At 37.5% G+C, this 23,095-nt stretch overlaps 8 protein-coding genes across 8 annotated transcripts; 6 read left to right on the forward strand and 2 right to left on the reverse strand.

Moving 5' to 3' along the window:
• Positions 1–1,453: 1,453 nt before the first annotated feature.
• On the forward strand, positions 1,454–3,705 carry GCK72_006821 (uncharacterized protein; the record flags this gene model as incomplete). Its single annotated transcript, XM_053725812.1, has 7 exons — positions 1,454–1,540; positions 1,589–1,709; positions 1,758–2,205; positions 2,620–2,713; positions 2,757–2,867; positions 2,919–3,197; positions 3,250–3,705. The coding sequence occupies 7 exons, from the start codon at positions 1,454–1,456 to the stop codon at positions 3,703–3,705; spliced, it is 1,596 nt and encodes a 531-aa protein (XP_053590006.1).
• Positions 3,706–8,525: 4,820 nt separating this feature from the next.
• GCK72_006822 (uncharacterized protein) lies at positions 8,526–9,279 on the forward strand (the record flags this gene model as incomplete). Its single annotated transcript, XM_053725813.1, has 3 exons — positions 8,526–8,621; positions 8,786–8,889; positions 9,003–9,279. The coding sequence occupies 3 exons, from the start codon at positions 8,526–8,528 to the stop codon at positions 9,277–9,279; spliced, it is 477 nt and encodes a 158-aa protein (XP_053590007.1).
• Positions 9,280–9,648: 369 nt separating this feature from the next.
• On the forward strand, positions 9,649–10,230 carry GCK72_006823 (uncharacterized protein; the record flags this gene model as incomplete). The annotated part of the gene is made up of 1 exon (XM_003109852.2): positions 9,649–10,230. The coding sequence occupies one exon, from the start codon at positions 9,649–9,651 to the stop codon at positions 10,228–10,230; it is 582 nt and encodes a 193-aa protein (XP_003109900.2).
• Positions 10,231–10,961: 731 nt separating this feature from the next.
• GCK72_006824 (uncharacterized protein) lies at positions 10,962–12,899 on the reverse strand (the record flags this gene model as incomplete). The annotated part of the gene is made up of 9 exons (XM_053725814.1): positions 10,962–11,060; positions 11,108–11,251; positions 11,296–11,351; positions 11,406–11,637; positions 11,681–11,874; positions 11,928–12,234; positions 12,277–12,458; positions 12,506–12,739; positions 12,785–12,899. The coding sequence occupies 9 exons, from the start codon at positions 12,897–12,899 to the stop codon at positions 10,962–10,964; spliced, it is 1,563 nt and encodes a 520-aa protein (XP_053590008.1).
• Positions 12,900–13,216: 317 nt separating this feature from the next.
• On the forward strand, positions 13,217–15,142 carry GCK72_006825 (uncharacterized protein; the record flags this gene model as incomplete). The annotated part of the gene is made up of 9 exons (XM_053725815.1): positions 13,217–13,331; positions 13,381–13,578; positions 13,621–13,802; positions 13,845–14,151; positions 14,201–14,394; positions 14,446–14,677; positions 14,729–14,784; positions 14,834–14,980; positions 15,029–15,142. The coding sequence occupies 9 exons, from the start codon at positions 13,217–13,219 to the stop codon at positions 15,140–15,142; spliced, it is 1,545 nt and encodes a 514-aa protein (XP_053590009.1).
• Positions 15,143–15,453: 311 nt separating this feature from the next.
• GCK72_006826 (uncharacterized protein) lies at positions 15,454–17,445 on the reverse strand (the record flags this gene model as incomplete). Its single annotated transcript, XM_053725816.1, has 9 exons — positions 15,454–15,567; positions 15,617–15,763; positions 15,813–15,868; positions 15,920–16,151; positions 16,203–16,396; positions 16,446–16,752; positions 16,799–16,980; positions 17,037–17,282; positions 17,334–17,445. The coding sequence occupies 9 exons, from the start codon at positions 17,443–17,445 to the stop codon at positions 15,454–15,456; spliced, it is 1,590 nt and encodes a 529-aa protein (XP_053590010.1).
• A 347-nt stretch (positions 17,446–17,792) lies between these two features.
• GCK72_006827 (uncharacterized protein) lies at positions 17,793–19,717 on the forward strand (the record flags this gene model as incomplete). Its single annotated transcript, XM_053725817.1, has 8 exons — positions 17,793–17,935; positions 17,980–18,200; positions 18,247–18,386; positions 18,470–18,770; positions 18,813–19,012; positions 19,081–19,315; positions 19,360–19,415; positions 19,463–19,717. 8 exons carry the CDS (start codon positions 17,793–17,795, stop codon positions 19,715–19,717), a joined length of 1,551 nt encoding a protein of 516 aa, XP_053590011.1.
• A 253-nt stretch (positions 19,718–19,970) lies between these two features.
• GCK72_006828 (uncharacterized protein) lies at positions 19,971–22,383 on the forward strand (the record flags this gene model as incomplete). Its single annotated transcript, XM_053725818.1, has 7 exons — positions 19,971–20,142; positions 20,193–20,375; positions 20,444–20,625; positions 21,100–21,412; positions 21,459–21,655; positions 22,074–22,220; positions 22,270–22,383. 7 exons carry the CDS (start codon positions 19,971–19,973, stop codon positions 22,381–22,383), a joined length of 1,308 nt encoding a protein of 435 aa, XP_053590012.1.
• Positions 22,384–23,095: the final 712 nt, after the last annotated feature.

Here is a 23,095-nt window from a genome sequence, read left to right on the forward strand (position 1 = left end):
AGGGAAAGGACTTTGTTTAGAAAAGTTCTCCACACAAACAAAAGAAAACAAAATAGAAAACAGAGATAGTAAAAAATATTCCGGTCATTTGCCATCATCTGAAAATAAGCCCTCCTTCTCGTTTCCCACATTTTTCTCGTCCCTGTCACTAATCTCTTTTTGGGCACCGAGACACACGACCACGAATTTCGACGTTTCCCCTTCTTTTTTTTTCATTTTGAATGACCAAAAAAGGTTAGAGTATGATTCAGCTTGTTTTATTTTCAAAAAAATTTTTTAATGAATCATTTTCAGGTCAACTTTGACTTTTTCATAGAATAATGTGTGTGTGTGTCTGTGAGTTCATTTTCATTCCGAAAGTGTTTTTATTCGGTCTGTAACCGGTGAGTTTTCGCATTTCGCTGGCCTAGAAATTCTCGAATTCGGCCATGTTGATTTTTCCGAATTTTGTCGCTATTTTTGCTCATTTTTGTTGTTTTCTCTCAATGAATTTGATAGTAAACGACACAAATTGATAGGAACACTACAAAAATGGTAGAAAAACGACGAAAACCTGAAAAAAAACATTTTCGAAATTAAATTTCTAAAATATTCCACGGCCACAGGAATGCCCAAACTGTTTCGCCGCAGCGGGGGTTTGGACCAAATCAAAAAAAATTTCGATATGAAAATGAATTCACTGAAATACATACGGCCGAAGTCGAATTTCTAGACCACGAGGCCAATTTTCTTCGGCCAGCGAAATGCCACAACTCATCTGCAATCGCTCTCGGCGGGTTTTAGACAGGGCTGGGAAAAATATTTGACCACTTTTCAGTTCACCGTGACCGCACCACCTTGTTCCCTGATTTGAGTCACCTAATGTAAAAATTGGTAATTAGGAAGAGGCAAGAAAGTTTTGAACAGATTGGTCAACTTTCAACAAAGATATCAAACATACGAAACAAAAATTCAAGTAATTTGCCCAACCCTGGTTTCAGACCGAATAAACAAATTACTTTAATAATATTTTTCTTCACTCTATAATTCCTTTTTTTTTTAATAAATTAGCGATTTATGCGATTCAGAGTTGACCTCAAAGCATCAGAGTTGACGTACACCTTCAAATGACTCATTTCAAAATTTTGACGGATTCATAAAGGATTATTTGCAGTTATGATCTTGTTTCTTTCAAACTCTTCTGCTCAACATGAATTCAAATTCGAGGTTGGTTTCATTGAAACAAAAAACTGCTGACAGTTCGTTTTCCTGATAAGATAGACACAAAACAGAAATAAACTACAGTCCATCACAAACAACACTTTCCTATCGCACTTCTTTTTCTGCCTGCATCTCTTCAATGTTATCATTATGTCTGTTGATCCCTCCGAAACATTTTCTGGTCAAAAGTCAGAATGCTGGTAGAGTATAAAAGGAAGACGTTGTCTGGTAAACACGTCCAATTAGATCCAATATGAAATTACTGCTATTGTTTCTGTTAATTACCACTGTGTTATCATACAAATATGTTATTTTTGTACCGTATTTGGCTAATAGTCAGGTAATAAGTTTTTCAGTTTATTATCAGTCGAAACGTTTTTTGATGTAGGTTCAATTCTCTGTCAGAGTATCTGAAGTTCTTGCCAATGGAGGCCACGATGTCACTCTACTATTCATAAATCATTTATCGGATTATAAAACTGATGTCAAGATTCCAAAAGGGGTTAAAAGTGAGTTTTTCCAGTTATCAAGTTTATTTAAAACCATTTCAATTTAAGCATATCAACTTGACGCATTCGTAGATGGTATCACTAAGAAAAGTATGGAAAAGGATCAAGCAGCAACTATTTTCAAAGACGCCGGACTTCGAGATATTCCTGGAGTGATTGCAATGTTCAGTAGAATGGGAAACATGTTCCAAGAGGGATGTCGACTGGCTCTTCGGAACAAGGAATTCTTAAAATGGTTGGAAGATGAGAAGTTTGATGTCGCCTATGCCCATGTAATGTCCACGTGTCCGTTGGGCTTGATTCACCATGCAAAAATTCCATCGTGGGCTTGGTTGAACAGCGGTCCGCTGATGGAATTTATTGCTCACGCAGTTGGAGTTCCGATTATTCCGAGTTATGTACCGCCTGTGATGATGGAGTCTCATGATGAAATGGGATTTGTGGCGAGAACGAAGAGTTTGATTGGGCATGGGTTGATGGGATTCATGCATAGAAGGTTTGTGTTTTGGCTTCTTTTTTTTCATACTTGCAAACCGGTGCGTAACTCGCTTAAAACACAATATTATGAGCTGAAAAATATACCAAAATGTAGATCTCGGCGAGTTCTATGACGTGACCCACTACGGGCCGGATTGTGGATTGGTAATGTGCTCCGGACCGGGCTAGAACGCCTATCATTTTCTTGTTTTTTGGCACTTTTTTCGGGCCCGCGGCACATTAACGATTTCCACCATCCGGCTCGTAGTAGGTCATAGACATTGAACTCGCTGAGATATACATTTTGGTATATTTCTCAGCCCATATCGTTGCGTTTTAGGCGAAATACGCGCCGACCTGTGTCGGCCCGTTTTGGCCCGGTTTGCAAGTATGTGAAATAGGAACCGGACAGTTAAATATAATATTTTTCCAGAATATCCGCTGATGCTGAAACAGAAATTTTCCGCCAAGAGTTGAATGATCCTACTTTCCCAAACACTATGGATATTGGTAGCAAGTGCCCATTGGTAAAACCTTTATTATTTTACATTCTCTTAAACTATCCTTTAGGTTATTGTGAACACCAATGAAATATATGACTTGCCACGCCCTACTTTGGCGAAAGTAGTAAATATCGGAGGTCTGGGAGTTGGATTCGATAGTGCCAAACCGCTGACTGGGGTTTGTTGAGTCTTGGAAATTTTATGACCAGGAAAAAAAAAAGATTTTCAGGATTTCAAGACGATATCTGAAACTGGAAAAGGACTCATCGTATTCTCGTTCGGGTCGGTAGCAGCTGCGCATGAGATGCCGTTGGAATGGAAAAACTCTCTGCTAGCTGCATTTGCTTCGTTCCCAGATTATCAATTTGTGATGAGATATGTCATGGACGATCTGAATGATAGGTTACCAAAGAATGTTCATCTGTTCAAGTGGCTTCCTCAGAAAGATTTGCTTCTTCACAATAAAACGAAGGCATTTATCACTCATGGAGGCTATAATTCTATGCAGGTATTCTGTGAGATTCTGAACTTAATCAATAATCTAAATATGCATATCTCAGGAAGCCATATCAGCCGGCGTCCCTCTTGTTACAATTGCACTGTTCGGTGATCAACCTAAAAATGCAAAAGTTGCGAGAAAACATGGTTTCGCTGTGAACATTCAAAAGACTACACTTTCAAAGGAAACAATTATTGAAGCATTGGAAGAAGTTATTGGAAATGATAGCTACAAACAAAAAGTGTCTCGTCTCTCCGCAATGGTACGTGCTCAACCAATGAAACCAGCTGAACGTCTCCTCCGATGGTCAGAATTCCTGGCTGAATTCAAACAACTCGATAACTTGGTTCCTGCTGGGCAGAAACTGAACTTCCTACAGTATCATTCCCTTGATGTTCTCCTATTTCTTTCGTCCGTTATTTTCATTATTTTATACTTTTCTTATCGAGTACTCAGAGCCGTATTTAGATGTTGCTTCTTTAGAAATCCAATTGAAAAGAAGAAGAAGAATGAGTAGAAATTTTTAAAGTTTTTGTTATTTGTGTCAACATTGTTCGGGTTAAATAAAACAGTTTTGTTATTAAAGAGAGATTGGGATGGAAATTAAAATTCACCTGTGCTGAAATAGTACGCAGCTGTCGTCACGACTATGTTAAAAATTAGGTTCAACCGCTAAAACCATTTGATTGTCATGTCATAAATGCTATACCCTTGACCCAAATAATCTGCAAGGAATCAACTCAAGATAGTACAATTTAAAAGTGTTTATCTCTTGTGAATGGTACTAATTATGAGAAACAATAATAGACGGTTTTAGCCGGAGTACCGCTAGCTGCACTCTAGCTTGCGTTCTGCAAAATTAGATTGTTATTATTTTTTCTCTGATAACCCTTGCTCACTTTTTCCTCCGAACCAAAGAAATAACAAATTTGCGATATGGCGGGAAAGTAAGAACCAATACTGACACGTTGAGCGAAGAATGTAAGCAAGCAATGACTAATAGGTACTCCACAATTACTGCAAACTTCATAATATTCAGAGACCACAATGTTAAAAGGGAACACTCACACTGTGCTCCATTAACTCCGATCAAAACTATGAACACATAAAATATGGGCGGTACAAAACATACAGATGACGTAGCGAATTGGGCCAGCAAGCTCCAAACGGCGACCCGGTGTCTTTGATAGTTTGATGCGGAGATTTGAGTTTTCAGAATACTTAGCATCCGAAATATGTTGATAATGATGAGACAGAGAATAGAAAATGAGAAAATTCCTGCAGACACAGCTGTAAGAACAACCGTAATAAAATAGTTGTCAGCAATATAAATAGAAAAATTAGGCAGGGATTGATAAGAAGTGAGGTACTGTGGGAAGTTCTGAAAAAAGGAAATTCCAAGGCTTGTTTAAAGAACAAGAACCTGAACAACCATACCTCATTTATATATTCAAATCGTTTATCCTGATCCACTGTAGTTCTTGAAAAGAACACAATTAAAAGAACCAGTGCTGTGACAAAGAAAATGAATGAGGACCATACAAACCATTTCGGTAATTTGTATTTCTTCAAAGTGTTCGCAATGGTTTGATGTTTTTTAATGAAGCAGAAAACTATACTTTCCACTTGATATACTATCAGAGCAATACATATCAGCTGAAATAATTTACCCATTAGATAACTTTTTTAATTGTATCCAAATCTTACCATACACGAATACATGGTCCCTCCAAAATAACGGGAAAATCCCATTATATAACCAGAAACTAATGGATACAAGGGAACTGGTTGCATTAGGAAAGTGAAGTGAATATCGAAAAGGCAGCAAACAATCTGGAGAGACTTATTTATTGAATACAAACGATTGATTTTACGATTTTACCTGAAAGTTCTATAAAAAATATCTGAAATTATCAATTTTGATGCTTTCAAATAGAATTAGATATATAGAAAATATGTCGAATATTAGAGATGAACCACCGATAATATGATAACAATTCAGTAACCAATATGGTATACTGAAATCTATTTCAGCCAATTTGAATTGAATTGATTTATTGAGATGAAGGGCCAAAAGCCACTAACACAATCACAGTAGATAACAAACGAAAGCGGTAAGGAAATTAGATTAGTAGGTAGACATGTTAAGAGTGAGATAATTAGAGAAGTCAAGAAGTTTAACATTATTTTTGAAACAACGGGAGGAAGTTTTAACCGGGAAAACATTAACAGGAAGGGAATTCCAACAGGATAATAAACGATTAGGTAAGTATTGAGCACCGAATTTAGAGTTGTTAGACAGGAGAGATCTAATATGGAGCCATAAAACAAAAGCCGGTAACAATTAAATTGAAAATCGAGTTGGATTCTGATTGAAAATACGTGATGACTAGGAGGAAGCAACAGGTGAAATCATAGAAGACGGGGATAGTTAAACCACCTGATCACTGTGTTCAGTATCTCTGATTTTTTGCTGTAGTTGATATTTATTAGGGAGAATGGATTTACATTGCGTTTTGTATTTATGTATCACCTGTTACATTTAGTATTTAAATAAACCAGAAGTTCAACGATAAGGCAACAAACAATCTGGAAAGATCTATTTATTGAATACAAACGATTGATTTTACCTGAAAGTTCAAGAAAAAATATCTGAAATTATCGATTTTGCTGCTTTCAAATAAAATCAGATATATAGAAAATATGTCGAATATTCGAGATTATTTCTCGGGTTTGTTTTTACGTTGTTCGAGAATCAACCAAACCATAAAACTTGGCGATATTACCATTGAGAAGCGATTACGGAAAGGTTCAATCTCAGCACACCAATTCGTACTCTCGTTTGGATTCTATAAAAGATTATTGATTTTCATCTAGTCAATCATTTATTGTTACCTTACCATGCAAGAATACATGGAACCTCCTTTTTTCAGCCATTTAACCAGAAGAAGTCATTGAGAGCAACAGAGGATGGAAATAAAAAGGTGAAATCACAGAAAAAAAATTACTTTAAGTAAAAGAGCAGGTGGAATGAGTGAACCCTGTGCTCAATAAAAAACATTTTCAGAGCCAAAAATTACAAGCTTTATTGTTAGCAACCCGTTAAAACTATGATCAAAACTTTGTTAATTATGAGAAACAACAATAGATGAAGGTTTCAATGATAGAACTGATATTCCAACTCTCTTTTTATCTCTGTAATGTTTTAATTCGAAAATAATCTGATTTGAGCATAACTCACCTCTTCTGTTTCCAAATCAATGAAATCACAAACTTTCGATAAGGCGGAAAAGTCAATATCAGAACTGACACGTTCAGGGATGAATGAAAACATGCTATGACTAGAAGCAACTCTACGATTACTGAAAGTTTTGAACACGTTTCAAATTCAGATCTCTGTTCTACTCACTCTGCGCTCCATTGATACCTATCAATACTACAAATACAAAAAATATGGGCGGTACAACGCAAACGGATGACGTGGCGAATTGAGCTAGAAGACTCCAAATAGCGGCTCGGTGTTTCTGGTAGTTCGATGTAGATATTTGAGTTTTCAGAATACTTAACATCCGAAAAATATTGGCAAGAACCAGGCAGAGTATGAGGAAAGACACTATTCCACATGTCACAGCAAATAAGACTGTCATCACGAAAAATGTGTCAGGGTCGTAAATTGAAAAGTTAGGAAGAGATTGAAAACCAGAGTAGTATTCCGGAAAGTTCTGAAACTTTTTGATTCGTTGAATTGGAAAAGGAGCGGTCTTTTTTACATTTTTCACAAATTCTAATTGTTTTTCCGTCGGAATCCCTGTCCTGGAATACAGTCCGACGACTGCACAAATGTCAAATGCAAAAAAGACAAATAGAGACCATACTAGCCAACTTGGCATTATATATTTCTTCAAAGTGTTTGCAATAGATTGGTGTTTCCGAACAAAACAAAATATCATGGATTCAATTTGATAAATGAGACAAGCAATTACTATGGTCTGAAACTTAATACAGTTCTTACAACTGCGCTCCACCGAAATGCCCTTGAGGAATGCCTCTTTTTCTCTGAGTCTCTCAATTTCGTACACAATTTTCTTCGGTTTCGGTAGAGCGTGGTTGTAAGAAGCGTGACGTGCTAATAAAAGCGACTAGCAAATAAAAAAGATCTAGACCTACCATGCAATGATGAGTAGTGACTCCAAAATGAGATAGAAATCCTAAGATGTACCCAGAAACTAGAGGGTATAGGGGAACTGGTTGCATTAGAAAAGTTAATTGAAAATCTGTTAGAGCACAGGCTAGCTGAAATACAAGTAATCTGATTGACATAATCTTTTCTTTTTCTGAAAGACGACTCACCTGAAAATTCAACAAGAAATATCTAAAATTATCGATTTTGCTGCTTTTAAACAACACCAAGTATATAGAAAACGCGTCAAACATCAAAGAAATTATACCGATTACGTGATAATAGGTGATTAGCCAATAGGGAATTGTAAAATCTATGTCATACATTCAATCAAGTAATAATTCTTCATTTGAAGAGAAAATGAACAAGACAGATAAGTGAAAGGAAAGGAGACAGTGGCTCCGTGGAATGCAGGTGGAAATAGGAAAAGTTGATTGATGGAGCACGAGATTTTTGATCCGTTTGCTCCTTATGATGTGGATATTTTTATAATGTGTGGTCAATTAAAAAACTACTTGAATTTCTATTGATTCTGGGAAGAGTTTTCTAGAAAATATTTACAGAACGTGTTAAAATAAAACGATATGCAGAAAAAAAGGTTCAAGTTTCTAATTAAAGTTCCACCTGTCGTTGAGGGAGTGATTTATGGAGTCATTTTGAATCATAGTCGTATCCTAATTTTGACAATTTCAGGTCAATATTTTTTCTTTCTTTCATTTAAGTACACGTCATTTATAATGGTGGTGTTTTTGTCCCACGTGATCATCACCCGCAGACTTGGAGGTTCGAGTTGAAAAATGTTTCAGGAAGGGATAACACGGAAGCAGATGATGATAATGAGAAACAATTGTGTATCATATGTATTCTGATCCAATTTTGTGAGGAAAATTTTTAGTCCACATGAATCCAGTTTATTTTTTTCGAGAAACCGGAAGTCTAGTGCAGCGCGTTTGATTTAGCAGGTTGCCAATTGGGCCGCCGCTCAGCCAAATCGCGAGCTTATAACGTGGACGAACAATAGGGAGTTAAATTTTTCGAATGAATCTCACTTTTCTTCCGTTTTTCTCGCTTTTTTTCGGTTAAAGCAAAATATATCGAATTCATCAACAAAAAAGAAAAAAGTTCCATTTCTCGTATATTGTGAAAGTAAACAGAACATGCGGTACTTTTTGGAGAACTACAAGAAAGAAACAGAAGAATTGAATATTTCTTTCGAAAAGGAATATGATGATGGAGTCAGAGAACTTTTGGAAGTGAATTGCTTCGAAACTGTAGAGTTTTGGAACACTCGACCATATAATTTGTATCTTCTGAATTCAATTAACTCGATGATAATTATCGATTCCGATTCTCGGTTAACGAATCAGAGTTGCAATTTGTTTATGAAGAGCTTTGCGTCAGGTAAATCAAATTCCAGACTGAAAGAACTTTACATTCGTACAAAGGAGGTGATTCAATTAAGAAAGGTTCTAAAAGGGATCATTTCAAGAAGGATCCGAGAACTACAAAGAGATGTGCAAAGTAAGTGACTCTTAATATTTTGTTAATTTTTTCCAATCCCACTGACCAATTATGTTAGTGTAGCATGTTTACACTGAAGTTACGTTCCGAGCAATAACAAAAGGCTTATTCAGAGCTTTCAAAGGATCATTCTGGGTGTTCGGTGGATATGATATTGAATTGGCCGACGGAAGAATTGCAACACTTCAATGGCATAAATTCACGAGAAGCAATGAGAACTCGACGATTCCATTGAGATGGATTCAAAAGTATGAAGACGTCAATTATGTGGAAGACAATGTTGATCCAGATGCACTCGAAAACCGGATTATAGAACCAGAGAATGATGGAGAAGAAGAGAGAGACCATCACTGGTCTTATCTCAAAACATTATCAATTTTTGTTTGGTAAATCGAATTTCAGATGAAGATCAATTTCAGACATTCAATTTACTTTCTTCATTAATGAATTTGTTTGACTTTTTTCTGTTTTTTCCTAGCATAACGTTTGAGGATGATTTTTATTCTCTTTCTCTCTACTTACCATTCTTCCTATTTCACAGCAGATTTATTGATTCTTTCGAGGTCAGGTTCCCAGAGGACGCACCCGTTGAGAACGAACGCAACGCACGTCGAGCGCGCGTACGCGCTGACGCGACGCGTTACTGTGTCACATTGGCTAACAATAGAATAGAACTCCATTCATTCTCATTTGAGATCTCTGACTTGTGTGGTCGTTGCTTCGTTTCCTCTCATTCCATCGCATATTCCAACTGCTAACATGGCTCCAACTCTCTCCTCCCTTCAATCTACTGCTATTCCAACTGTTAAAAATCAAGAGCAGAAACGATATTCCTGCTCACAATACGTCCGCACACATACGGAGATGCTTGTGATCGGTATCAACCGTACTCATGCTCTCCAGAAACTCTACGACATTAAATGTCCGATGAGTGTCTATGAGGCTTGTGAGACAGAGCAGGTGATTGAAAAGTATTGTAGCAGACTATACGAATGCCAATATCTCATCGAACTTCTGAGCAAAAAGTTCGAGGATCTCAGAAGAAAGGAAGCCAGAGAAGCTGAGGAAAAGAGAGCCAAACATGGATATTTGGAGGGAAAAATCCTTTTCACACCGATGTATATCAAGATGAAGGAGGAAGAAATGGCCAATACGGAGCAACAGGAAATCAATAAGTTGTTCACGAATGCTATCAAAACGACGTCGGTTGCAAAGAGAGCAATGGTCAAGCCTGACTACTCTAAATTCAAAATCAAGAAACGCTCATCTTTGTCTTCAACTTCTCCATCTTCTTTGACGTCCACTCCATCACCACCATCCGGACGCAGAAATGGATATTAATTTCAATTTTTGATTTTTTCTACTGGTTAATGTTGTTTTTTCTTTCCAACACCGATATCGTGTCTTGAAAATTCAAAAATAAAGGGAATTTAGCAGTTTGTGTTGTTCGTTTTAAAATCATGTTTACCTCAACCGCAATCAATAAGAATCTATACCTCGATCGATAACGCAGACGTCTTTCAACGTCACACAGTAATCCCATCTTCGAAGAAGATCTTCTCATATTCGGAGTGTCATTCGTATTGATTCTCTCGATAACTCATTAAAGGCGGTTTTATTGATTCACAGGTTCATTTCTAGTCCATATGAATTCAAATTGTTTCCCCGCGAAACTGGAAGTCTAGTCAAGCGCGTTTGCGCACGAGGTTGCCAATTGAGTCGCCACTCAGCCGAATCTCGTGCTTATAACGTGGGCGAACGATATGGAGGCAAATTTTTAGAAAGAAGCTCATTTGTCTTTTATTTTTCCCCTTTTTTCGGTTAACCCTCGCCTAAATATTTCATTCATCAAAAAAGGAAAAGAACAAATTTTCAAAACACAAAAAAATTTGGGAACATTTTTTGAATTTCGCGCTAAAGTTAAGCAAATTTTTTTGGAGCGCATATGCTTCAAAACGTCTTTGAAATATCTGTGAGATACTGTTCCCAATAATTTTTTTAAATAAAACTTTTATTTTTCAAATTTTTATATTATCTGACATTTCATCGTTGTTCAAGTTCGCTCAGATCTTTCAGCGACCAAAAATGTTTTGGACAGTTCCCATGAACGACCATTTCTTTTCACACCCGATTCCCATTTTCTCAATATAATAGAATTGATCCATTTGGTCCTAGAAATAAAAATAAAATCAGAATCTTCTATCAGTAGGAAACAAACCCATTTGATATCAAATGTCCATTCATGTTCCTTCTCTTCCGTCTGATCTGCACTAGCATCAGCTGGCTTGGAGGCAGTTTTGAAGCGGAATGTGGCAGTATCAGGAGCTGGGAACTCGATGTTCTCCTCCTCAATGTAGTATTTCTGAAAATTCTCTGATATTTCAGCCGAAACTGTCAGGAACATACAGTGAACTTGATACCGTGTACGTCATCTTGGTCTTTTTTGAATAGGTCGTAAAGAGCTGAAATTTTCGAATTTCAGTAATTTTAACGGTATCTCAAAATGTTTTGCTCACTAATTTTTTGTACAGTATCCTTGATGCAATCCGTCATTTCGAAATTATTATGCTTGGTGAAGTCTTTGATAAACGCTACAGTAGAATACCACTCTGTGTTGTTTCGGTCTTTCAGATCATCTCCGAACTTTCTGGCAACAACTTCACGGATGAAATTCAGAGACTGGTCCTTGTACTCGACAGTTGGATTACACAACACTTCAATTCGCTCAAAATTCCAAGTCCCACTGATCTGAAAAAAAAAAAAATACTGAATCAATGAATAACTGGTTTACATTTTTTCCGGAGAACTTGAAATTCCAATCATGAACAGGTGCATCTTCTTTCCTGCCCATTTGAAGTTTCATGGTGACTCTTGCAATAATTGAATCAGGTTTCAGCTCTAATATTTGCAGAGTATAGGTATCCTCAGCTCCTTTCTTCGGGTGCCACATCAGTCTGAATTGAAGGTACCAAGAACGGAATGCTTCTGGAAAGTTTTTATTTTTGATGAGTATAAAGTCAATGGACGGGGCAACGGACCCTCCGTGTACTCAACCGAGTCCGGAATTTTCTCCTGGCACACAGTGATTTTGGTAACAGAAGAATTGATTCCGCCCATCCACTGTTTTGGTATCATATTCGCATTTTCTTCGAAATTTTGGACCACTGATGGAGTGAAAAGTTTGAAGAATAGCTTTGCGCTTGGTTTCGTTTGCAGTTCTTTGATGTCATCCACCATCCAATCAACGCCTTCTAGTTCCGGGTTTGAGAAACTAGCCAGTCCGTTATCAGCACAAGATCCGCCTTGAGTGACATGAGTGATTGAAAATATATAACTCGTCGTGTACTGAAAAAATTGGATTGTATTAAAGAAGAACGCTTTTGCTACCGTTGTTTTCATCTTGATATCATATTCAAAAACTACTTTCAGCCCATTTTTATCCGTCTGAGTGAAGTTTGTAATCATATGAAGGGTGTCCCGATCCGTTTTGAAAATATCGAAGTAATCGGATTGAACAAATCTTCCATAATATAAAGTTGAGCTTTGACGCAAGTGTTTCATGAATTGATCTAAAAAATTGATCAGTATTTATTGGTTTGAAGTATTCCAGACTCACATGAATTCAGATTTTTGCCATCTCCACAGATTTCAGCAGTCATATCAGGCTCTAGAAGTGATTCAATTATAGTAAACGCTTTGTTGAAGTCTCCATGGTAATTGGAGGAGACTCGTGTAAACAAGTGCATCATCCCTTCCGCAGTCTCCAACTTCCTCTTGTGCTGCTCTTCTTCTGACAAACGATTATATGCGTCTACATCATTGACAATCGTTTCAAGAAGTCCCAATTCAGCTGGAAATTTTCTGTTTTAGGAAACATTGAACCGAGTTATCCAACTGTTATCCTTTTTCGGCAATCGCTTTCCAATTTTCTTTAGAATATCGTGAATCTTCGAGGACTCGATGAGGACGGCATAGGCGAGAAGCAGCAGAAGAGCCACTCGGATGAACATTTTGGTTTTGCTCAATCTGATTTTCAGACTAATCTTGAGGGTGAGTTGGAAGTAGATGGGCGGGGCAAAATGACACAGGTCAGTGGGCCACGACACGTTTTTATTATAGAAGAAGTATTATAGTTGACCCCTTGGACATGTGTGCCACGTCGAATTTCAGACACGTTGATAGTTGATTTTGACGAATTCATTAAATATTTATCTTCTGGGCAAAAAAAAACGTGTCACGGTATAATGACCTGTGTCATCTTGCTCCGCCCATATACTTCCACCTCGTCTCCAAAATTAGTCTGAAAATCAGATTGAGCAAAACCAAAATGTTCATCCGAGTGGCTCTTCTGCTGCTCCTCGCCTGTGCCGTCTTCATCGAGTCTTCGAAGATTCAGGATATTCTGAAGAAAGTTGGAAAGCGATTGCCGAAAAAGGATAACTGTTGGATAACTGGGTTCATTGTTTCATAATACAGAAGTGTTTTTTTCAGCTGAATTGTATAATAATCTGTCAGAAGAAGAGCAGCACAAGAGGAAGTTGGAGACTGCGGAAGGACTGGTGCACTTGTTCACACGAGTCTCCTCCAGTTATCATGGAGACTTCAACAAAGCTTTCATTATTATTGAATCACTTCTAGAGCCTGATATGACTGCGGAAATCTGTGGAGATGGCAAAATACTGAATGCATGTGAGTTAGACAAACCTGACACTTTTAGGCCCACAATTTCAGATCAATTCTTGAAACACTTGCGTCAAAGCTCAACTTTATATTATGGAAGATTTATTCAATCCGATTATTTCGATATTTTCAAAACGGATCGGGACACCCTTCATATGATTACAAACTTCACTCAGACGGATAAAAATGGGCTGAAAGTAGTTTTTGAATATGATATCAAGATGAAAACAACGGTAGCGAAAGCGTTCTTCTTTAATACAATCCAATTTATTCAGTACACAACGAATTATATGTTTTCAATCACTCATATCATTCAAGGTGGCTCTTGTGCCGATAGAGGACTCGCCAGCTTCACGAATACAGAACTTGAAGGTGTGGCTTGGTTGATAGATGATATTGAGGGACTGAAAGAGAAGCCAACAGTCAAATTGTTCTTTAAACTGTTCACTCCAGCAGTCTATCAGTATATTGAAGAAAATCCGAATAAGCTTCCTAGATATTGGCTGTCCGGGCTCAATTCTAGTCTTACTTCGATCACTGTCTGTCATGAGAAGATGAAGGATACATTTGCATACACAGAGGGTTTGTTGGCCTGTCATACAAGTCAAAAACACAACAAATCAATTTTCAGATCAATTCCGTTCCTGGTATGTCCACTTTGGGTTGATGTGGCATCCGAAAGAGGGAGCTGACGACACTTACACTCTGCAAGTACTGGAATTGAAACCAGACTCAATCATTGCAAGAGTCACCATGAAACTTCAAATGGGAAGAAAAGAAGATGCACCTGTTCATGATTGGAATTTCAAGTTCTCCGGAAAAAAGGTGTGTTTTGAAATTGCTACAAGTTCTTGCAACACTATATATCTTTTTCAGAAGGACGGAGTTTGGTATTTCGAGAAAATCGACGTGATGTGTGATCCAACGATAGAATACAAAGATGAATCTCTGAAACTGATTCGGGAAGTTGTGGCTGGAAAGTTTGTGGATGAACTCAAGTACAAAAACGATACTCAATGGTACTCTACTGTCGATTTCATCAAACAATTCACAAAACACGGACACTTGGTCATGGAAGACTGCGTGAATGATATTGTAGGATTAATCAGTAAGAAAAAACATCATCCTGTCCTATACCATCGATAGTAAACTTTTTCAGCTCAAATCGATTTGTTCAAGAAGGATCGAGATGATGTTCACGGCATCAAGTTCACTGTAAGAATCCATTATTCAGAATATAATGAAATCATTTAAATATTTTCAGAAGTACCAAATCGACGAGGAAACTGCCATTGATCTTCCAGCTGCCGATACCGCCACATTCCGTTTCAAAACTGTTTCACAAGCAGCTGATTCGACTGAAGAAGAGAAAGTAGAAATTGAACGTGAATGGTCGTTTGATATCAAATGGGTTTGTAGTCGGATACCGTTCGTCTAGACTCGTTTCTTTGATTTTCAGGATCAAATGGATCAATTCTATTACATTGAGAGAATGGGAATCGGATGTGGAAAGCCATGGACTGTGAAAGGAGTCTTCAAGAGTATTGTTGACGCAATCGGAAAAAAGAAATAAGTAAAAAACATTTCCTTTGTAAATTCGTTTAATAAATGAATACATTACCATCTTCTTTTGTGGAGATTCAGAACTCGGCTAGAAAGGAAACCATCTGAATAATAACCGCCCTGATGAGACCTGAGCAGACCAGAACTGATACTGAATAGAACAGAAAAAGAGATGAGGAATCGTCAAACCCCTTTGACACACGTTTGTCACGTCGAAACATTTCATTGTAAGGGATTCCACACACGGTCTCTACAGAATAAAGAGGGTTATATTAAAATGTATTCATTTATTAACGAATTTACAAAGGAAAACTTTTTTGCTTATTTCTTTTTCCCTATTGTGTCAACAATACTCTTGAAGACTCCTTTCACAGTCCATGGCTTTGCACATCCGATTCCCATTTTCTCAATGTAATAAAACTGATCCTTTTGATCCTGAAAAATGAAATGTACGTGTCTGAAATGACGGTATCCGACAACAAACCCATTTGATATCAAACGACCATTCACGTTCAATTTCTACTTTCTCTTCTTCAGTCGAATCAGCTGCTTGTGAGACAGTTTTGAAGCGGAATGTGGCGGTGTCGGCAGCTGGAAGATCAATGGCAGTTTCCTCGTCGATTTGGTACTTCTGAAAATATTCGAATTGGTTCATTATATTCTGAAAAATGGATTCTTACAGTGAACTTGATGCCGTGAACATCATCTCGATCCTTTTTGAACAAATCGATTTGAGCTGAAAAAGTTCACTATCGATGGTATAGGACAGGATGATGTTTTTTCTTACTGATTAATCCTACAATATCATTCACGCAGTCTTCCATGACCAAGTGTCCGTGTTTTGTGAATTGTTTGATGAAATCGACAGTAGAGTACCATTGAGTATCGTTTTTGTACTTGAGTTCATCCACAAACTTTCCAGCCACAACTTCCCGAATCAGTTTCAGAGATTCATCTTTGTATTCTATGGTGGGATCACACATCACGTCGATTTTCTCGAAATACCAAACTCCGTCCTTCTGAAAAAGATATATAGTGTTGCAAGAACTTGTAGCAATTTCAAAACACACCTTTTTTCCGGAGAACTTGAAATTCCAATCATGAACAGGTGCATCTTCTTTTCTTCCCATTTGAAGTTTCATGGTGACTCTTGCAATGATTGAGTCTGGTTTCAATTCCAGTACTTGCAGAGTGTAAGTGTCGTCAGCTCCTTCCTTCGGATGCCACATCAACCCAAAGTGGACGTACCAGGAACGGAATTGATCTGAAAATTGATTTGTTGTATTTTTTACTTGTATGGCAGGCCAACAAACCCTCTGTGTATGCAAATGTATCCGTCATCTTCTCATGGCAGACATTGATCGAAGTAAGACTAGAATTGAGCCCTGACAGCCAATATCTAGGAAGCTTATTCGGATTCTCTTCAATATACTGATAGACTGCTGGAGTGAATAGTTTAAAGAACAATTTGACCGTTGGCTTCTCTTGCAATCCCTCAATATCATCTATCAACCAAGCCACGCCTTCAAGTTCTGTATTCGTGAAGCTGGCGAGTCCTCTATCGGCACAAGATCCACCTTGAATGAGATGAATGATAGAGTAGAAGTAACTAGTTGTCATCTGAAATTCAGTGAAATGCTGGAACATAAAGTATCTCTCGTGATACCGTAAGACTCAGTTTCAGTTCGTATTCAAACACAACTTCCAATCCAGACTTATCAGTTCGAGTGAAGTTCATAACCATATGAAGGAAGTTTCGTTCTGTTTCCATTATGTCGAAATAATACTGAACCGGCGAATTGGCATTGTATTGGGAAGAGCTGTGCAGCAGGTGTTTCATGAATTGATCTGGAATAAAAATTTTCTTCTTCATTTACATATTCTTTTAAATTCTTTCAACCTACAAGAATTCAATCTTTTCTCCTCTCCACAAATCTCAGCTGTCATTTTCGGGTCCAAAATTGATTCAATTATCGTGAGAGCATCTTTGAATTGATGATGTTGATTAGAAGAAGCTGTTGCAAATAATCTCACGATTCCGAACGCTTTCTCTTCTTTGAATTTCTCAACCTCTTCATCTGAAAACTCATTGAACTGTTGTAATGGAGTGGAGGCAACAACTCCGTCCATTAACTGCAGAATGCCCATAGCTGAAAATTATGAAGATAACATCAAACTGTTTAAATGTTTTTTAAACTTACTTTCTTCTCCATAATATCGTTTTCCGACTTTTTTCAAAGCGTTTTGAATCTTGGAAGATTCTATAAGGACGGCATGGGCGAGGAGCAGCAAAAGAGCCACTCGGATGAACATTTTGGATTTTTCAAACTGGTTTTCAGACTGATTTTCAAGGTGATGTGGAAGTAGATGGGCGGAGCAAAATGACACAGGTCAGTGTGGCAAGACACGTTTATTAGAGAAGTAGTATTCAACTTTCTCAAGTATATTATGTCACGTCAAAACAACGAGGGGCTATTTAACTTTATACATTCAGCCGTGGCGATAGATCTTCTGAGGTTACGTATTAATGACCTCCACGTCAATACTTTTCTAACAATAAAAACGTGTCACGGCCCAATGACCTGTGTCATTTTGCTCCGCCCATCTATTTCCACCTCACCCTTAAAATCAGTCTGAAAATCAGTTAGAACAAAACCAAAATGTTCAGACATCTGGCAATTCTACTGCTCCTTGCCAACGTTGCCTTCATCGAAACGTCGAAAATCCAAAATGTTTTGAAACATTTGGGAAAGCGATACATGCCAGCGCATCAAATCAAACCGAGAGATGATTTGAAACCTTCGTATTTCGAAAAATGTAAGTTTTGAATTATAACTTTCAAAATAGGCTTTTTTCAGATTTCACCGACTCCGGTGCCTATCGAGCACTAACTGAAGAAGAAGTTCTCGAGGAGAAAAACAGAACTGCTTATGAAATTGTGTCTCTATTCGTAATGGCAGCATCTGCAAATAACACAGGATATGAAACAGCTGTTACTAGACTTGAACAAAGAATGGAAGCGGATTTTGTCGCTGAAATTTGTGGAGATTCGAAGCAAATGAATTATTGTGAGTTTAGTCTAGTCATTCCGTTTCAGAACGTCCACACTTTCAGACCAATACTGGAAATATTTGGCGCACAATGCGGCACTATACATCCCTGGTGCACAGTTCAAGGAGAATTATGCTATTTTGAAAACGGATCGATTCGAATTGAAATTCAGCTTCAACATTTATCGAAGAGATACGATGGGTGTAGATTCCAAACTGGAATTCGATATCACAATGAAAACTACAGTAATCTAAGAATTAATTCTCAAAAGTTAACTTTTTTTCAGCATCGCAACGGCAATGTGTTCGGTCTCTACCGTATTGTTCAAGGTGGGGATTGTCCGGATATTGGAAAAGTTAGTCACTCGAATAGAGATTCATTCGATTTGATTATGGATGAAGTCGAAGGAATTAACGGGCATAACAGAACAAAGAAGTTTTTGGATCTGTTCACTCCACAACCATGGCAATTAGAGCATAACCATCCGAATGATCTACCGGCCACTTGGTTGTATAAATTCGATCTGAAAGAGACAAAAACATTTGTTTGTCAAGAAGATGTTAAAGATATGGTCGAATACACTATTTGTTAGTTTGAAGTACTCTGAATGCGACAAGTATATTATTCAGCTCAATTCGCTTCCTGGTATTTCCATTTCGGAACAATGTGGCATCCGGATGCAAAAATGGATTTAAAAGAGGCATTCCAATTGCAGGTGACCCAGTTTCAAGAGGATAATATTGTGGCGAGGACTACCATGAAACTTCAAATGGGAGTAACTCCAGATGCTCCAGTTAGAGATTGGAATTTTAAGTTTCAAGCGAAAAACGTAAGCTTTATATCAAAAATTTATATGAAAATGAAAATTATACGAAAATTTATGAGATTTGACTTCAGAAAGGAGGAGAGGACTGGGTTATCGATCGAGTGGAAGTGCTGTGCAACCCGGAAGTCAAATATAAACAGGAATCTCTTTCCGCAATTCGTGATATTGTTGCAAGAAAGTTTGTGGATTACGTGGAAGAGCAGAACGTCACTCAATGGTATTCCACTATTGACTTTGTGAAGGAGTTCTCGCAAAATGGGAAAGTGGAATACGATTATTGTGATGGGGGAACTATCACCAAGACTAGTGGGTTTCAGAGATTCTTTGCTTTCATTAACCCGAGTTTTCAGCTCAACTTCAGTTGTTCACACACGACATGGGTCAAGCTCACAGTACTCGATTCACGGTATGATTGAGTTGTTGTCTCGTTTTGTCCAAAGTGAAATCATTTAGAAATATTGGATCGATAATGAAATAGAACCGACTGAGAAGGCTCCCGATACCCACGATTTCCATTTCAAAACAATGTCAACTGCAGCTACGGAAAATCCAGAGTTTGAATATGAACATGAATGGACCGTCAATTTCAAATGGGATCAGATGGACCAATTCTATCATATTGACAAGCTGACAATGGGATGTGAAAAGGAATACAAGGACGGAGAAGCTACGGCAGCGAACTACATGATCTTTAACTTTGGTGGATAGACATGAGATTTTTTGATCTTGGTTTAAAATAGTCTTTTGATAATTAATAAAATATTTTTAAAGTAACTAATCTGTGTCGTCTCATAATTTTCTTCAAAGTGAGTAAGAGGAAAAGCAGGTACACGTGCTGGCCCAAAACTTAAATCAACAATAAAAACGTGACCCAGCGCTGTAACCTCCACTAATTAGCTCCGCCCCTTTCCACCTCGCCGATATGAAAACCAATCAATAAATCAGTCTGAACAAAACCGAAATGTTCATCCGCGTGGCTCTCCTGCTACTTTTAGCCAACCTGGTTCTAATCGACAGTTTGAAGGTTCAGAAAGTTTTGAAGGATATTGGAAAACGATTCTCTCAACTTGACAAGGTGATCAAGTCAAAGAAGACGCAGTACACTGTTCAGAATTCAGAATTTCTTGGATTATGTAGGTGTAAAATCTACAATTTTTTTATTCCCCAATAACTTCTCTTTCAGATTTGAACAGCGAAAATGCATACGAACTTTACTCCGAGGCTTCAGTTCTTGATATTAAAGCGAGAACTTCTCGCCAAGTGAGAAACAGCTTCATCGAAGCATCCTCCACACAGAACTACCGTTTTCAAGATGCTCTGGTGTATATTGAAGGCATAATGCTCTCGAATTTCACTGCAGAAGTTTGTGGGAATGAGAAGAAAATGAATTCATGTGGGCTTGCGCTTCGTTTTTTTCAGAACAAATAATTTCAGACCAATACATAAAATACTTGACGCACAGCGCATCTCAACACAAGGGATGGTATTTGAAAGCTATTCCGTTAGGATTCGATGAAACAGATAAACATACATTGAAGTTCAAACTTGACCTTTTGCTGAAAGATAAACTGGATGTTGACGTCAATTTAGAGTTCGAGTTCACAATGAAGACAAAGGTACAGTACGCTCAAAAGGTTATCAACTTTGGTTGTTTTCGGTAGAAAATGACCAACTTTGACAGTGTATTTCGGTGTCACTTGATTGTCCGACAAATTTTATTTTGTATGGGTTGGACAGAGCCAGACTAGCACATCATTTTTGTAGTACCAAGAAAGTTAAAGGTTGTCAAAGTGAAAAGATTCGAAATTTCGATAATATTCACTGAAATTAGTCGATTTCAGGGAGAAACGACTTTGACAATCTGTAACTTTCATGGTAGTGTCCCTACAAAAAAATGGTCAATCACAAGAATGATGTGCTACTTTTCCTCTGTTCAGCCCATACTAAATTTAGTTCATAGGACAATCAGGTGACACCGAAATACACTGTCAAAATTTGCCATTTTAAACTGAAAACAGTCTGAGTTGATAACTTTTGAGCGGTACTGTATTTTTCGAGATCCACATACTGTTCTTATACATATTTTTCAGTTTTCCGTTTATACTAATAGATTTTTCTATCTGGCGAGTATTGTTCAAGGTGGAACATGTGCAGATAAAGGAATCGTTGGCCATACGAACTCTGAATTTCAAGGGATTGATTCGTGGATAGAAAATGTGGAGGGACTGAAAAAGAAGCCAACAACCAAGTTGTTCTTGAAACTTTTCACTCCAGCAGTCTATCAATATCTCGAGGAAAATCCGAATAAACTCCCGAGATACTGGTTGTCTGGAATCAATTCCACTCTTACCAAGATCAACGTCTGTCATGAGAAAGTGACTGAACCCGTTGAGTATACAGAAGGTATGTCTCACCGAAGAAACCATCCACAATGAAGTCCAATTTCCAGACCAATTCCGTTCCTGGTACGCTCAATTCGGATTGATGTGGCATCCAAAAGAAGGATTCGAAAATCAAACGTATTCCCTTCAGTTGATTGAGTTGCTTGATGACTCAATTACTGCTAAAATTACAATGAAACTTCAAATGGGAAGAGACAAAGACGCAGAGTTGCATGATTGGGATTTTAAGATGTTGGCCAAAAAGGTTTGAATTGTTCAATCTTCATTATTAAGTTTTTTTTTCAGAATGAATACACTTGGTACATCGACAAATTAGAAGTTCTGTGTGATCCCACCATAGAATACAAAGATGAATCTCTGAAACTGATTCGGGAAGTTGTTGCTGGAAAGTTTGTGGATGAGCTGAAATATCAGAATGGTACTCAATGGTACTCCACTGTGGAATTCATGAAACAATTCACAAAACATGGAAATTTAGAGATGACTGATTGTGTGAAGGGGACTGTTAAGACTATAAGTTAGCTTAGTTTTGCAATTTCAGTGTCCTTATATAGATTTTCAGCTCAAATCGATTTGTTCAAAAAGGATGAGGAGAATGTACGCGGCATCAAGTTCACGGTATTTCTCAAGTCAGATTTTCACCCCATGTTCCAAATTTTCAGAAGTACCAAATCGACGAGGAAACAGCCATTGATCTTCCAGCTGCCGACACCGCCATATTCCGTTTTAAAACTGTTTCACAAGCAGCTGATTCGACTGATGAAGAGAAAGTAGAAACTGAACATGAATGGTCATTTGATATCAAATGGGTTTGTAGTCGGATACCGTCATTTCAGACACGTAAATTCCATTTTTCAGGACCAAATGGATCAATTCTATTACATTGAGAAAATGGGAATCGGATGTGCAAAACCGTGGACTGTGAAAGGAGTTTTCAAGAGTATTGTTGACGCAATCGGGAAAAAGAAATAAGTAAAAAAGAGTATTCCTTAGTAAATTGATGCTTATATTTTCTGTATATTTTTCTTTTCTTTTCTTACTTTCACGATACTCGAGATCGTATTCAATAAATAAATAAATAAATAAATAAATTCGCTGTCCAATAGTGAAGGAGGAGCGAAAAGTTATTTTCTCTTATAAATAAATAAATTGTGTCTTGCTCGCTCTTCGGCATTTGGAGTTGAAATTTTTTTTAAAGAGTTTGTCGTTTAATCTCGTTTTTTCAATCAATTTTTTTCATTTTTAAGGTTCCTCTCATTTATTTTTACTGTTTTTCTTCTCAAGGTTCTCCATTAAAGTGTATGACCAGCAGGGATGTGCGGAACGAAAAATATCGGAAATCGAAACATTTAAGAAAAATGTTTTCGGAACTCGGTTTTCAAGTTTTTAATAATCAAAATCCATTAAATATGCAGCAAAAAACCAAAAATTCTGCAAATTTTGGCACAGATGTGACGTTTTGGCACCGTTCTCGTTGGTTTAGCAGCAATTTCTTTTTATCAGCACGAAAACATTTGAAATTCTGAAAGTTTCCGCACATCCCTGTCTAGTAGTGTGTACGACCAGCTTCGTAACGATGTCGTCCTTTCATTAACAATTCGGTAGATCTGCAAAAAGAAAGTTAGTTTTACTTTGATGAGAAAAAAACAAAAGAACACAATAAACGGAGACATTATATTAACAA

Source organism: Caenorhabditis remanei, chromosome II (genome assembly GCF_010183535.1).
Source record: "Caenorhabditis remanei strain PX506 chromosome II, whole genome shotgun sequence".
Classification (NCBI taxonomy): domain Eukaryota; kingdom Metazoa; phylum Nematoda; class Chromadorea; order Rhabditida; family Rhabditidae; genus Caenorhabditis; species Caenorhabditis remanei.